The following is a 17,231-nucleotide window of genomic DNA, read 5'->3' as shown; positions in this document are numbered from 1 at the left end:
TCAGTTACTTTAAATGTGGAATTTGGGAACAGGGATTGAGACTTTCTAGCACAATAAATGTAACTGAATACTCTTTCTAAACTAAGTAGGGCACAGTGATTTTTTTTCCTTCCATTTTTTTTTACATGACACTATTGCACATGTTGACATGGCTTCTATTACATCCTAAATTTCATCTGTTTCTGTAACTTTAGCTGTGTCTGTAACAGAGCATCAGTCAGACTAGAGTAGACAGGAAGAAAATCTTCTACTGGAGAAGCACTCTGAAATCTTGTGATTAAGTAATTTACAAAAGATTGACAGCCATAATCCTTACTCTTAATGAATCTGTCATTTCAGTTTCAATGGCTTTTGAGGAAAAAGGAGTCATTTAAGGAAGAAGATAAGAAGTATAGGCAGATCCATCCACTTTTCTTAGTCTCCCAATTTTAAGAGACCCTTTCTTGCACAAAATTTTTTTTTAACTTTCCAGAAGTAAGAATGAAAGTAGTGGAGCTGTAGAAATATCAACCTATCAAAGACGAGTTTGTCCTGTCATTACAACAAGACATTTAGGGAACGTCTTTCCTTAATTTTACTAATAGACCAAGGAAGCTGTCTGAGTCTGCAGATAAGATTCAACGCTGGGTGAATCTTGGTTTCTAATGGCTCATAGTGATTACAGTTTATGTTAATAATCACTCCTACTTCTGTCAGCCTCCAGCAAGAGTAGACCGATAGAAGGATAAATTAAAAGTCTGACTTAAATGTCATAAATGTAACTAAAATATGGTACTAACTTTTTCTGGTCTAGATAGCTGGAATGAGGCTTGCAAATAGTGCTATCTGGAGAGAGCTTGCTGGTCTAACAATTTTGTGTGATAATTTGCCATCTGATTAGAGAGCATGAGTGTGATAAATGTTCATAATCCATATATAGATCATACTGTGGTTGGACACATCATTTAGTCATATTTAACATGATATAATACTCCATTTTCTCTTCAGGTGCACGGACTCTTTCTCCTACTGGGTTATTCTGCCTTTGCTAGTCATTTTTCAACATTACAGTAATTTTAGATAAAGCATCGTGCGCCTATAGAACCTTGTACTTGAAAAAATAATCTTCATATAAAAATAATGAAGTAAATTTTTACTTAGGTCATGTTTAATTGGAAGCATAGAACTTAAATTGAGAAAAAAAATCTTATTATAGATTCTGTTTTTCTCTTGTTTCCTTTAATAGCAAATAATGCAGAGTAATGGTTGTAAGAGTTCAGAGTAGATGAAGTCTGTAGGTTTCGGAACTATAAAGTTGAAAAGAACCTCCAAGAGGACTGATTTAATGAATGAAATGGACGTCCTTAGACAGATGCTATCCCTAAACTGTTCTCTATTGAAAGTTTTTTTAAATTTTTTTTTTATTTTTATTTATTTTTATTTTTATTTTTTTTTTTTGAGACTGAGTTTCGCTCTTGTTACCCAGGCTGGAGTGCAATGGCGCGATCTCGGCTCACCGCAACCTCCGCCCCCTGGGTTCAGGCAATTCTCCTGCCTCAGCCTCCTGAGTAGCTGGGGTAGCTGGGATTACATAAACGTGCCACCATGCCCAGCTAACTTTTTTTGTATTTTTAGTAGAGACGGGGTTTCACCATATTGACCAGGATGGTCTCGATCTCTCGACCTCGTGATCCACCCGCCTCGGCCTCCCAAAGTGCTGGGATTACAGGCTTGAGCCACCGCGCCCGGCCTTTTTTTTTTAATTGTACTTTAAGTTCTGGGGTACATGTGCAGATCTTGCAGTATTGTTGCATATGTACATACGCCATGGTGGTTTGCTGCCTCCATCCCCCCATCACCTACATCAGGCATTTCTCCCTATGTTATCCCTCCCCAACCTCCCTGCCCCCTGCTGTCCCTCAGTACTGAAATTTGATGATTATTAGTACCTAGTATAAGTCAACATTTGCCTGATGTTCTCTTTTCAGATAGCCAAGTTATAGCTTTTTTGAAAAGACATTATTGGGCTATGTTAGTATGTCAGGGTTTTCCTTTGATAGTGTGTTCTCTTACCTGTCACCCAACCCTCTCCACACCCTTTTCTCTTCATTCAGTTGTGGACAGCAGTAATATTTTTAGTACCTTTGCTTCTTAGGGGAATTACATTTTTCCTTATTTATATTTTTAAAAGATATTTCTGTTAAATTATTTATAGCAAGAGATCTATTAAGGATCCAGAAAATCTTAATCTGTATAGGATATTATTTCCTAACCAAACGAATTAGTTTCCTTGAGGGTTCTTTAGTATAAACACAGTTATTCATAAGTAAACTGTGTGGCAAATATGTATAAAAGACCTATCATTTTTGGTGCTCATTTATCTTCCTAATTCAGTGTCTGGGTCATGACATATTTGGCTTATCGCTTCAAAAACAGTTCAAGAAAACTGATTTCCGTTCTCTCTACATTGATCTTCCAGTTGGATCTGGAGTCTCCTGATTGTGGAAAGGAGGAGCAGATCACATTATACTGAACATTGTCCCTCTCATTGAGAAATAAAGGTTTGACTGAGCTACCTAAAGTCACTTTCCTTTGGATTATAAACCTTAGAGAGAACAATAATTTAATAACTTTTTCCTTTCTTGAGGTAGTATTAGAAAACTCTAGTTCCCATTGATAGGATAAACTTGTTTTCTTGTTTCGTGGTCTTTTTGTGTGAAATAATGACAGAATTTTGACATCTGGCATCCCTGAAAAGCTCACGTGGCCTTTTCAAATAGGGCCTCGTATAGTGTTCTGCAGGTTTACAGTCCGTATCCTGCAAGGCAAGGTGACAAACTTCCTGTGAAGTTAGGAAGAAGTATTAGTAACCCACACACTTAATGTCCATCTTCCATTTTACCTTGTAGAAGTTGAACTAGAGATAGAACAAATTAAATTCATTTTCTTTTCTAGATATATCCTGTGAGATACAAGCACAGAGAATTTTAGTTCTCTTAGGGTTAAAGCTCAGTGAGCTTTGCTTTTCTCTTTGGTAGCTTGGAACCATTTGTACCATAGAAAGAATAGCTGGAAATATGCAACTTGAATATGGCAAAACAGTAATAAACATAGAATGAGTCAATAGGATAATATATTGGAGTGATTTCTGTAGGGTAATAATTTCAGTTTTAATGTGTTTTAGAATGTGGATTTAAGCCACTTTCTCACCATTTACACCAGTAGCTTTGTTAAAACTTTATTATGATCAAGTAACAAGCCTGTTGCTTTTAAGTAGTCTAAGCGCTAACAGAAGGTAAGTCTTTGACTTCTTCCTGTATAATCACCTGAGCCAAGATGAGTTTTCTTAAAAAAGAAAAAAAAAAAAAAAAAAAGGCGTTGTAATTTGCCTCCAACAAAGAATGGGAAATGGAAGGAAGCACAGAACTGTGGTCCTGACAATACTAATTCTACCAGGTTCCAAATAAGAGTAATTAAACTTACATGGTGATATACTGACTATTTTTGTGTTACTCTCCCTTTTTGTTGCTTAAAGTCAAATTCCAGAAGTAAAAATCTTTATCATACTGTTTTCCTCTTACTAAAACTGGAAGGGTAATATAGAAGGTTCAGCAACATCAGAAAATGTGTTATTTAAAATAATATGAAGAATAGGGGTTTTAAGTACATAAACCAAATTGGCTTCCTTGTTTTACTTTATAACAAGAATATGCAGTACTTCTTTTTATAATATGCAAAGTCATAGCTTCAAGATACTGACCTCTTTCAATCTATAACTTTTGGAGGCATGTGTATATACCAGCATGTTTGATAAATTATGAGTTTTTATCAATGTCCATGAAGTCTTACTAGTTTTTACTTAAAATTTTGTGGGTTGTTGAGATTAATTGAAGTGATTCATAACTTCACGCTTGAACCTGGGAGGTGGAGGTTGCAGTGAGCCGATATCACACCATTGCACTCCAGCCTGGGCAACAAGAGTGAAACTTGGTTATAAATAAATAAATAAATAAATAAAAAGTGACTCATAACTGCAGATGAAGAAGGAGGTGAGTGATATGTTAAATGATCAGAAACTTGTCATTACATTGTTTCCAGGACTATTTCCCCACCAAAATAAGCTGTATATTTTTCATTTTTTCATGGCACTGTGCTGTTAATTTGTGTTAACATTTGTGCTGTAATGGAGTGTACTTTTTTATATATAAGTGTTAGAATTTTAGCTATCTTAGTTGAGAAACAAAAAATTGTTACTTATCCAATAAAATTATCAAAGGCCAACAGAAACTATTTGGTTTCATTCTTAAGAGATTTATAAAAAAAAAAAAGAAGTAGAGAAAGCTTGTATCTTTTTTTCCCCTTATAGGAGAATCAGTCTATTGATTATTTACTAAATTCCAAGTCAAAGCAAGGCTCATAGAATGAGTATTTACTTAACTAAAGGAAGAAGAAACCTGAATTTTTCTCCTGTTGAAGAAGTGAGACTAACGAAACAGTATTACACTTTCACCAGAAATGTAACATAGACTTCTTTACCTTAAGAACCCTTCCTTGCTTTCTTTGCTGCAGGAGAATAGCAGAAAGCATGACAGAGGTTTGAGGAGCCAACTGTGGTGGGTAGCACTATCTCTAAACATTCTTAGAAAGCCCGTTTCTTGCATTCTTCAAAGAAAAAAAGAGACCATGAGCGGGAATAATTTGACATTACAGAATTATGGCATCACAGAATAGGTATAGGTCATGTCTCCTGGCCTGCCCAGGAGTCCTAATTTACCTGTGCCTTGGTTAGCCTAAGGATAGAAGACTGTAGTTGAATTGAAGAATTACCCTAAACTCTTTCCAGAATTCTAGTGGGATTTCATGCCCCCAAAAGTATTTTAGATTATGATTTGGCCTTTTCAAGTCACTTAAAACAGCTGCTTTCCAAAATAAGAGCTGGAAAGCCCTGAGGCGACTTAAGAGATGTTGCAATTTAAAGACAAAGATATGCCCTAAGGAGTTTGACTGCAGAGAGCAGTTTTTTACTACTTTGTTCCCCAACCAGCATCTATCTAGAGAATTTTATTTCTTAACAAAAACTGTGAAGGACTATATGGAATCTTAATAATTTTCTTAGGATCCTGAGGGGCATGTGTGCAGGTGAAATTGTGGTTTGATAGGAGGCCTCTTTTACTTGATTCTCTCTTAGAGCACCGTAATATTAAAGTCAGCAGTAGTTGGTTCATGCCATGGAAACATGAGCGTTCTTATCTTGAACTCATGGCAGAGTACCTGGGAGTGAAAGTGAGATGGGGCTGAGAGTGTCAGACACAAGGGCACAGTACCAAAGGGAAGAACATAGCACTGCCAACTTATTCATGCTTCTAAGGATAGAAAACTGTAGTTACATTGAATAACTACCCTTTTAGAGAAGTAGAAACTCTTTCCAGAATTCTAGTGGGATTTCATACCCACAAAAGTATTTTAGATTATGATTTGGCCTTTTTGGTTCTTCAGATCACCTTTTAAAATTGATAAAATGACCTCTGGCTATGTTCTAAGTAACTATATGGAAAAAATCACTCCTTTTCTGTTGATCCCATATTAATGGCCTAAAGGGAAATAATAATGACTGCAGAGTAGAATTTGGGGGAAATGGTCTTGATTCCACCCGGTTTGGACTCATTACTCAAGAATTAATACGTCATGAGCTAGGTGTGGTGGCACACACCTATAGTCAGGTACTTGGAGGCTGAGGCGGGAGGATCCCTTGAGCCCAGCAGTTCAAGACCAGACTGGGCAATGTAGTGAGACCTTATCTCTAAAGCAAAACAAAACAAAACAACAAAAACAAGTCGTGAATTTTCCCCCAAGGCTTATTTATACATGTTGGAGTTTTAAGACAATTATCATTTAATGATGATTAATCCTTTTTGTAAGGCCCCTGTTCCAAAGAGTTCAGCCTACCTTACTGACAGCTCTTTACTTTTTAAATGTCCTGAAAGGCAGAGAGCAACAAGTGTTATTTCAGGCCTCCTGCTGGGGAAACAAGTATTCAGAAATGAAGATGTGTAGGTAGAATCAATCAAGATCATCCAAATAATAGCGTCAGGTATAAGACTTCCTTCTGCTGATGATATTTAGATTCCGTGGCCGTCAGCTTTCTCAGCCTTCAACTTACAAGCCGGTGGACCACTTCAGTTTACTAACAATAACAATAATAATAACATTGTTTAAGGATGATGTTTACTGAGTACACACTGTGTACCAAGTGCTGTTCTAAGCACTTCAAAATCAGCAAACCCTTTAAAGTTCACAGCAGTTTGGAGTGGGTAGTGCTCTTAACCCTAATTAAATGAAGAAACTTAGTTATGGAAAGGTTATGACTTGCCTAAAGTGATATAAATAACGAAAAAAGCACAATTCAAATCTAGACAGTCTGTCTCCATAGTTCATGTTCTTGATTATTATGCTATACTCCATTTAAAAATTCTACAAAAGTATGGATTTTTGCCTCAGTGATAAGAATACCTTATTTTTGCATAATGCTGAAATTTTCACCCAAGGATTTTGTGGTCTTATGTTTTAAAGGCTTATTTTTGTGTACTTTGTAACTTTAGATAGCTGATAGAAAATAATTTTCTAAATCTAAGCAAGGGACATTTTGGTGTCACCTCCATTTTGTGTTGTTCAGAGCCTAGAAACTTCTAAGAACCACAAGTTGAGAACTTTTGTTAAAGCCTTAAATAAAAGTTTTTTAATAAAACTGCCAGTCTAACATGTGAAACTTAATCTCAAAGAAACAAGTTAATCTTAATGAACAGATTCTTAGCTTTTAGAGAATCGACAGGTGGCAGACTATTTTGTATTTTATCAAAAAGTAAGTGGAAGAGTCATCAATATAAAAACAGAGGCACCTTTAAATTAGAAATTCAAAGTATTCCAAGTTAATTCTGAAGATAGTGTTTTGTTGTGCTGTAAAAGTTTAGAAAAGGGTATCACCTCAAAAGAGAAGTTCTTCTCATTTTTTTAAAAAACAGACAATGGTAAAAGATGTCTAATGTAAACTTATATACAGGACCTCATATGAGATAATTTACTCTTTTATTCCCATATCTTCTATTAATTTTTTAGCTTTATCCCTCAAACATGGAAAAAAACATTTCAGCATTTTAATTCAAATTGGTAGAAGGCTGAACAACCCTTAAAGCTGCCACAATGAAAGAGGACTGTGAGCTAGCTTAAAAGAGAAAGAAGGGGAAAAAACAAAGCCCCTGTGTAGCAGAGTGTTGAGATGAGATGAGCATTTATTTGTCTCCACCTAATTCCTTATGAGATCAGAACCATAGCATCCTGCTTTTAAGTGAAATAAGAAGGAACGTTAAGAATGCAGACGGGATACCAGAAAGGCTGCCAAAGATAAGTGGAGGGCAGAAAGTATCAGATAAAAACCTTCAAGACCAGTGACAGTCACCCTTTCTAATCCCCACTTCTGGAACCTGTCAGGAATGGCCCTGGGATGTGGACCCCGCATGGCTACAGAGCCCAGCAACGATGGTAGGGGGATGAGGATCCTGACCTCATTGAGCTGAGCTTTCTTCAACTACAGGGTCCTACCCCTGTGTTCAAAAGAGAAACAATGTGAACAGTGTTTTCTGTTGCTGAGAGAGAATTCTGTCACTGAGTGAGACAATTTATTTCCTTTGCTGGAAAAACATAAACGATTGTGATTGCTACTGTTGTACAGGGAAAGATTTTCCAAAGTAAGCATAACATGATATGGAAGTCCTAGGTAAATTAGCATCCTGGGTTCAGTAAGTTTATAAAGCAGCCAAAGATTAAGGAATGTGTCCATACACCTCTACTCAGCTAGGATCCTGAGTGAGATGGTTCTGGGGTTGGTTTGAATGAATATGTATTGGAAATTCCTATTGTACACTGTCTGCCACAGACCTCTTACGATGCTGAGTGTTAGAGGTGCCTTCCTGTGGACAGGGCTTCACTGAACAGGACCCTCCCTTAATCCAAAGTTAACACAAAGTTCATGGTGTAGATCAGGAAACCTAAGCTGTTATCACAGCTCACTTACGACCTCTCAGCACTTCCATGAGATCAGCCTGGGCCATTGCAAATCCGTCGATGTGAACTGCCCCTGCTTACCTCATCTGCATTGGGTAGTGAATCCTCATGATTCAAGCAGAGCCTTTCATGCCTAGATTTCTGAACTCAACAGAAGGTTCTTTGGTCTTGGAGGAAGAAGCAAAGATAAAGATCTGATTTGTCACCAAAAGAAATAGTGGAGTGTCTTTTGTCTAAGAATCCAGAGACTTGACTTGTTGGCACAGCTCTTGTCAGGGCTAGTTGTGTAACCTTGGACACAACACCTGAACTCTTTGAGGTCCAGGTTAATCAGTGGCCAGAAGTGGAGTTGTAACTGGTTGGTTGCTGGGGCTAGGATCAGAACCAGATTTCAAGATTCTTTAAGTTGGGCAGGTTCTATAAAACACAGCGAGTGTTGTAGTAAATTTTCTTTGATAAATTAACCATACTAAATTTCTACACTTCCTGAAAAATACAGTAATGTAAAACATAGTTCTTGGTCTTAAATTATATGAATAGTCTTCATTTTAACCAATATAAAGAGGAAGAAGCACCCTAGATTTGTGCTGTCCACTAGGGTAGCCACTAGCCACGTGTAGCCGTTTAAATATGTTAATTTAAATAAAATAAAATGCTTTGAAATGTGGGCTATACCACCCACATTGCAAATGCTCAGTAGCCGTATATGACAGTGTCCACTGACTGGGCAACACTGGCACAGAACATTGCTGTCATTGCAGAAAGTTCTCTTAGTCAGTGCTGCCCTAGACCTTTGCCCATACCACAGACGGCAGCTACTTGTACCTTAGAGTGAGGTGTAGATGTTTGGGCCCTAGGGTGGTTGTGTCCATCTTTGGAGAATGAAAGGATGGGTTAAATCCCATGTCGATAAAGCAGTGCAAGAAACCCTTCAGGCAAAGCATGTCTACGTAGAATAAGAGTTTGTGACAGGTGAGGAGGAAGGAAGGTGAGAGGACATAATTAGGGAACAGCTGAATCATTGGGTGTTTTGAATCTTGACTAGACCGGAACCTTACTAGGACACAGGACCCCCAAAAGGAAGCTCTTCAGAGAGATTGTCACCCTATGCATAACGGATCCCAACAACAGATACTGCTGAGAGAATCAGAGCAGCTCTAATCTCCAGGCAGTCAGTGGGGAAAGGGTTAGGCATGCCGGACACATGTTCTGGAAGAGAAAGTTGTTATGTAGCCAGGCGGTGGGGATCATTCAGGCTTTCTTGACATGGGAGGCGGGTAACCAGTGCATCTGACAGTCGGCTCCTTAGGACTGGGTCTGTGCAGGCAAAGTCAGCTGATGCTGTGAGGATCAGGCTTGAGGATCAGTAAGAAAGTGCCTGTGATACAAAAAGAAAGCTGGATTCTATTTTTCTTGCCAGCCCTGCTGGCTAGGGAGAATTTCTTCCCCACGTATATGCAGAAAGGAAGAAATCAGAGGTGGCTAGCAGAAGGAGTGTAATTTTACCTGCTCTCTGGAAGCCATCTGTGAAGGGAATCACATTTCTTTTCTGCACTTACTTCCAGGTGGGGCTGCAGGGGATGACACCGAAGATGCAAGCACTGAGTTCACCGACAGTATTGAGGAGGAGGCCGTGCACAATCGTCACCAGCAAGTAAGTCAGCGTCAGGGTCTGGGGTTTCCAGGGTGGACGGCTCACAGCCCTCCTGAGGTCCGATGGTCCCCTGCAGCCCTTGTGGACCTAGAGTGAGAAGATATCTTTTCATACAAAGCTCTTCTCAGACATCTTCCTGTTCTTGAGCTTCCCAGCTGCCTTTCCAACCCACGCCTTCACTCCATTTTTCTCTCCAATCACCCTTTGGTTTGTATTGTGTCTATTTCTTTATTGCTTCCTGCCTCGTCCTACCCATCTTTGCCCCTGTTTATTCTCTGTAGCTATAGCTTCAAAAGAGTTTTTATGTGCAAGACAATGGACACATTCCCTTTGGGCTTTTTGTAACCGAAACGCTCCATAGAAGACAGAGAGTCATTGAAGGGCTGCTTGGGGAGGTGGCAGGGCAGAGAACCTGCTTGGGGAGAAATTCCAAGTGGATTGGAATGCTTCCAAAGCACGGATCTTTCTCAGTGAGATCTCAGTATACAAAGAGAACCTTATGCAACCTGACAAACCACTGAGGTCACGGTGACTCAATGATCAGTAGATGGTACTTCCACAGCAATCTCCTGTCAAACCTCAGAGCTTGGTACTCAAGGCTGAAACATTGTTTCCACCCACCGTCAGTGAAGATGTAACCAGCATGTTACAAGAGCGGATATTCTCACCCATCCTGATCACAAAGCCATCACTGGAACTCCTATAATGTCTCCACTTCGTCTGTGCCATTTAGCAATTCATCTCCTAGATGGGCTGTGCCTATGATTCTTAAGGAGAAAGTGAATCATTGGTAGATATTCTGCACAAGCAGCTGGACTTTTCAGTGATAGCTTTCTTGGTGCTATTAGGAAAACTCTTCAAAAAAATGAGGCTTTCTCAAGAAATGAGGCTTTCTGGGTTTACCTGTATGTCTTCTGCCTAGAAAAAAGAGGAGACATCAAATTAACCAATAAGAAGAGCCCAAGTGAACGTCCTCAGATTTTTTGGGATTTGGCATTTGGGGACCTGAGTGGTTGTCTAGGATACATCATGTTTTCAGCAGTTTCTTTACCTTACAGTAGGATCACCTTCTTGTTGCTATAGCTGTACCTGACCTTCCCTTCTCCCTTGAGTGCTTGCATGAGCTCCACTCCTCTGCTTCAACAGCTTCTCCTGAGTCCTCCTTACCCATGGCTGGGACTTGACTTATGTACATCTCTGTCCCTCCTGACAGATCCCTCTGCCCTCACTCTCTGATTTCATTGAGGATCTTGGGTGAGGGAGAGGGGCCTGCAGGATGAACAAATGTCTACTCGAAGACAGCTAGATTGGGAGGCTGGCTGGTCACTGATGGTTATAATGACTGTGGGACAGGATTGACTTAGAATAAGTGAACAGGAGACACAGAGATGAAGACAGTCAGATTCTGATTGATAGGGTCTGACGTACTCCTGGTATTGCAAGACATTTGCTCTAATTCTCAATTGTAGGCAAACTGATTTGTAGAGTGCTTCCTCTTCAGCCTTCCTCCCTGTAGCCTGGCATGGAGAATCTGACCAGCCCCCATTTTGAGAAGGTGAGCCCACCTTGGAATGAACTTTTTACTTTAGGGGATTTGTATTTCCCTCACAATACTTGCCACATTACTTGGCATAGGAGCTGCTTAGTGTAATTATCAGTTAAAAAGCCTTTGAATCTGGGCTTGACTCATGATAGACAAAGTAGATGCCTGCCGGATGGAAGAATCGCTTGGGGAAGCACCATTTTCCTTTTAATCACCTTTCCTTGAAGATACAACTTCAGCTTTGGGCAGGAGGAATCTTGGTGTATGAAGTCATTGGAAATTTACTTCATCTTTTCTGGAGTTTGAGGCTGTGACTCTCCTGCTACCAATTAAATAAAGATCACTTTGCCATAAACTGTTTTTGTGTCCAGATTCTCAAAATTTGTTTGCTTGTTTCCAGGAAAATGGTCCCTTAAGATAGATTTTGAGCTTCTCCTTGCTGTGTCCTTGGAATGTTAAACTTCTGCTTGACACCAAGGTCCCTTCCTACTCCAAGTGTTCGTATACTTTCCCTAATAGACACATCCAACCTTATCTTTCTTCCAAGGTGAGAATCACTTTTTGGCCAATACAAGTTGCCTCCTCCTTATTTTTTGGACTCAGCCACCTCAGGAAGCCTCAAGTCTGGCCATGATAATAATCTTCCCTAGATTATCTCACCCAAAATTCTATTCTCAAGCAGATGTAAGATCTATAAGTACCTATGAAATGCTGTGAAAGAAACTAGAGTAATCAACCATTGCATTTTTTATTTGAACTTTTGTAATGGAGAAAAAGTTAATCAAGAATAAATATTCAAGCCCACATACTGCAGACCTATAGTTGCAGCTACTCGGGAGGCTGAGGTAAGAGAATCTCTTGAGCCCAGGAGTTCAGGGCCAGCCTGGGCAACATAATGAGACCCCACCTCTTAAAGAAAAAAAAAAAAGTTTCAAATACAAAGAACAGATGTTAGTAGACAACGTATGATAAACTTTTAAAAAACTACTTAAAAAATTAGTTATTTTTGATTGACAAATCATAATTGTATACGTTTATGAGATATGATACAATTATATATATATATATATATATATTCACACACACACACACATACATACACACAAACACACAATATGGAATGATTAAACCAAAGTAATTAACATATTCATCACCTTGCCTACCTATCATTTTTGATGGTTAAACATTGGAAATTCACTCTTATTTTGAAATATGTATTATTATTGACTAGAGTTACCTTGCTATGCAATATATCTTCACACCTGTTCTTTCTGTCCATACCTTTGATCAACAACTCCCTCTACTCTCCCTCCCCATTCTACCAGCCTCTAGTGACCACCATTCTACTCTTTGCTTTTATGAGTTCCACTTTATTAGATTCCACATATAGGTGGGATGGTATGGCATTTGTCTTTCTATGCCTGGCTTATTTCACTAAGCATAATGTCGTTCAGATTTATTCATGCCACAAATGACAGGACCTATCCTCTGACATTTTAAGGTTAAATAGTATTCCATTGTGTATCATCTGCCACCTTTTCTTTACCCATTCATCTACTGATGGACCTAGGTTGGTTCTCTATCTTGACTATTATGAATAATGCTGTAATGAACATGAGAGTGCAGTCATACCTTTATCATATTGATTTCAGTTCCCTTGGATACACACCCAGAAATGGGATTACTGGATCATAGGGTAGATTCAATTTTTAGTTTTTTGAGGAAACTCCATACTTTTTTCCACACCAGCTGTACTAATTTACATACCTGTCCACAATGTGTGTATTCCCTTTTCTCTGCATTATCTCTAGCACGTATCATTCACCTTTTTGATAAAAGCCATTCTATCAGGTGTCAGGTGATATCTCATTATGGTTTTAATTTGCGTTTCCCTAATGATTAGTGATGCTGAACATTTGAGAAAAGCTAATTTTTAATGCCTTAATGATGGCAACTGACTAAACATTGTGATAGATATGAAGCAATAGCGTGAAAACAAAACAATGCCATTCAAACAGGCTATCAGGTTTGCACATAGGCCTTTGCAGGGTAAATGGAAACCCAGTGCACAAAAAGCTGAATTGTGTGGAAGCAATATCACAAGTGAGTTAGAAAATGTGAAAAAAATAACCAATATGAGAGCTATAATTAAAAATACACCTAATGGATTCACACTATCACTACAAATACTGGAAGAAATATTTGCTTTTCATACATGATCAGAACTAATGAAAAGTCTAGATCCTGAATTACTTTTCAGGCGTTTACATTTAAAACTTTAACTTAGTCAAATAAAGTCCACTTTGAGATGGAAATATGAAAACACAAATTAGCCTGGGTAAATATCAGATCGCTAGGCAATGTTTGGTTTTCTCACTTTAAAGTGAGAAATTAGATCAGATGTACCTGAAGGTTTTTCTGGTGTTAACATTCATGGTTCAGAATTTTTTCGTTTTCAAAAAATCGGTATATTGAAACAACAGAACAAGATAACATATACCCAGAAGGCACTTTAAAAATGAGTAAACTTCATTAAAGTTAGACATTATTTTTAAGCTGAAGGAACCCTTAAGACTTAGAAAAGAATAATGCTGTGCCCACATTCAAGACTAATGGCAAAGTGCATTTTAGTTAAGTTAGTTGGAAAGCGTTTATATAGAATGATAACATCTCATAGTGTAAATGAGGGGTGGGATCATAAGCTTTCAGAAGTGGTTTCATTTGGTCCCCCTTCCTTTATTTTGTCACAAATGCTGGGGGGCACATATTGGAGATGGCCACCAGCCTGATGAAGCCTCCCAGCAGAGACTTAGAGACAGACATTTCCAGGAGCCTGCCAAATCTTAGGCTCACATAGCCCAAGTAAGATTGGGTGCCTGGGAACTGAGTGGCTTTGTGTAAGAATCTTTCTTCTTTGACATGGGCTTACATCTCTTCACAACTTGAATTGCTATGCTACTGAACACCATTACACATGTAAACTGTGAATCAATGCTACCACAATCCTGTGACCTAGATTTGAGCATGCTTTGTTATGGGTGGGGAATAGCAAAAGTCAGAGGCTTTGTGTCAACCGAAGAAGCTTTGTCAGTCATTGATCCATGTTAGCTGCTTTGGTCCCTGCTCTGTTCAATGTATTGGTGACCTGAATGGAATATAAAACATATAATTAATTCTACAAATCATCCCCCATCAGGGGCCACTACATCATTTGTGGATATGCACATCAAATATTTGGATGACTTGGATAATTGGGGAATGATCCAGTATAGCCAGAATAAATTTATAAGTGACAATTACAAGTCGCAATATTTATAGTGATAAAAGAAAACATGACCCAGAAACAGCTGCGGGGAAGGGCTGGAATATTCAGAGGTCAAAACTGACCTGAAGTTAAGTCAAAGCTCCAAATGCTGCCGCTGAGAGGAAAAAGAAGCCAATGTGACATTGGGATGTATTAAGATTAATATTGGACAGACAGGCAGGAACCCCTTGCACTAATCAGTCATATGTTAAGTAGATCATCATACTCAGATTGTGACTTCTATACTTTTAAAAACATGGGAAAAGACCAAAGATAAGCCCAAAAGGAACAATAACAAAGTCTAAAAGTTAACATATTCTCATTTGAGGAAAAACCATACAATCTGCTTTAATTAAAACAATGATGAATAACTTCAAGAGTATCCTCAAGAAATAGAAGCGTGCTGTGTAATTGTTCCTGCCTCTGTTTCTTCCACATGCTTAGATTTGTAGAGAGTTTGTCTGGCAGCATTGGCACAAAGATAATAACCAAAAAGTGAGCTTGGCTGCTTGCCAGGGTGGCTTCACCTCCACCTCTCAGTAGCTGTAGTGTGACTCTTCTGCCGATCAAATCAGTTGGTGTTGTCTTCCCTGTAGCTCTACCTTATTCGAATTCTGTGACTATGCTGACTGTCTCCCCAGTGCCCTGAGTCCTCCCTCTCAGTTGCCTTTGAGGGAGTCAGAGTTACAGGCAGGGCCTTAGGCTTTGCACCCTGATATCTTAAGCCATCATCTCTGCCATCCAGCACTCAAGTGTTGTGGAGCTGACGAAGGTTCTTGACTTGTGAGAAAACTCTCAGGATTCTGCCTCCTCAGGAAGTGAAGAATCGCCGCATTCACACCTTCTAGTCCTGTTTAAACCTTGTCTGTTTGCATTTGTTTTAAATTTCTTATGTGCTTTTCACCCTCACTGTCTCTGGATTCTCTTCTTCTCCATGGGGAGATTCTTCCTGCTCATTTGGTGTGTCCTTCCCACCCAAACCAGTTCCCAGGGCCCTTATGCCTGTCTAAGGAGGTTCTGGGTAGGGAGTTCATTTTAGATCTGCTTTTTTTTTTTTTTTTCTTCCTCATTGAAAGCTGCCTTTGCAATCTCATGTTTTTCTTGGGTCCTCTTTAGTGACCTAACTTCTTCAAACCATGATTTTTTTTCAGCTCGTCAAGGTGGCTTTGGAAAAAAGTCTGGTAACTGTGGAGACCCAGAACCCATCTTTTTCCCCTCCTTCCCCAGTGGGAGGGGACAGTAACAGGTGTCTTCAGGAAGAAATTCTCCACCTGAGAGCTGAGCTCCACCAGCACTTAGAAGAGAAGAGGAAAACTGAGGAGGAACTGAAGGAGCTAAAGGCTCAAATTGAGGAAGCAGGATTCTCCTCTGTGTCTCACATCAGGTAGGACATTCTTCCCAGAGAAGGGGAGCTTGCAGGTCATGAGGCATCATAGCCAAGGGCCTCACCTTGCTGCGACCAAGACATTCATGCTGCCAAGGGGCTACTTGGTCCATATCCCAGGCTTCATGCATTAATATTTCTACAAATTCTCTAGATAAAAGTAAGTAATATTGGCTAATGGTAATCACCTTTTGTTATTCAAATAAACCTGGTCTTGATTCAATATGACAATGCCCGCTATTATTGTGCATCTGTCAGTCATACATATGACAGTTATGGTGGAAACCTCCTTGTTACATGATCGATATTGGTCTTTTTAACTGACTGAAACATATAAGGAATCCCTGCTACCTAATATGTTTCACTTCTGTATGCAGAACTAAAAGAGTCCACAGTGGAGGAGGATTTCTATAGAAGCCCCCTAGCCTCAGCTCTTGCTCAGAAGTCTTTCAATAATAGAATATCAATTTTAATAATCTCTGCTGCTTTAGTAATTTTTCAAAAGTAGCAGATAGCTCATTCATTGGTCAGGTTGGCCACGCTGTCTTTGATGGCTTTTTTGTGAAAAGATATTTGGAGCACATGCCGATACTGTAGGGCTGACCCATTGATTCATGCACTCCCAGGACCATGATCATCACTGCTTGTGTAAAGCACAGCTGCACAACTTCTAAATCATGCCCTGTTGTTTCCCTGCATATTACATGCAACTTAAACTCCCCTGGATAATGTTAGCACTTTGAAGACGACCTTGGCATCTAGCCTCATGCCCTTATTTCATAGTTAAGGAAACTCAGGCCTATAAAGTTTCAAGTGACTTGCTCAAGATGGCATAATAGTCTGTGGCTCCCAATTTCTAACATCTAAACCTTGCTTCTATACTATATACTTTGTCAAACAATTTTTTAAAAATTCTTGTGATTATTCTAGGTGCTGATTCTTTTGCTTTGAATTATCATAACTTTTTCCTTAAGTTCTACTTAAAGCATATCATTTTAGTTAAATTTTTGTATATGTAAACTAGCCTAACCTGAAACTGGTTTGTTCAACCCTCCACCCAACCTACAGAATCACTGATACTGTAAGTTGGGTGGAGGTTAGAATCTTATGTGTTGTTCTTCTTTTTAAGAAGGTTTTGTTGGGTTTTTCTTCTATTTGTTTGTAATTTTAAAACATGAGAGTTTTCTTTAAAATATGAGGTTAGAACATAATATTAAATATTCTTTTCCATATACACGTGTGCCCCTTTTATCCCCATTCCACATCTCCGTTTTGGTAAAATACCTCTCCCCCTTTTCTTTATTGAGAA

The 17,231-nt window shown here is 38.9% G+C and overlaps 1 protein-coding gene across 16 annotated transcripts in view; it reads left to right on the top strand.

Annotated features, from left to right (window-relative positions):
* Positions 1 to 17,231, top strand: part of PDE4DIP (myomegalin) — a 222,259-nt gene that overhangs the window by 172,285 nt on the left and 32,743 nt on the right. For all 16 annotated transcript variants that reach the window (XM_039460970.2, XM_039460976.2, XM_039460975.2 and 13 more), the window contains 2 exons: positions 9,603 to 9,691; positions 15,690 to 15,922. In XM_039460970.2, the coding sequence (XP_039316904.1) occupies positions 9,603 to 9,691; positions 15,690 to 15,922 (322 nt within the window). The remainder of the gene's footprint in view (positions 1 to 9,602; positions 9,692 to 15,689; positions 15,923 to 17,231) is intronic.

Source organism: Saimiri boliviensis, chromosome 11 (genome assembly GCF_048565385.1).
Source record: "Saimiri boliviensis isolate mSaiBol1 chromosome 11, mSaiBol1.pri, whole genome shotgun sequence".
NCBI classification, from domain to species: Eukaryota; Metazoa; Chordata; class Mammalia; order Primates; family Cebidae; genus Saimiri; species Saimiri boliviensis.
This window is presented reverse-complemented; position numbering and strand designations above follow the sequence as displayed.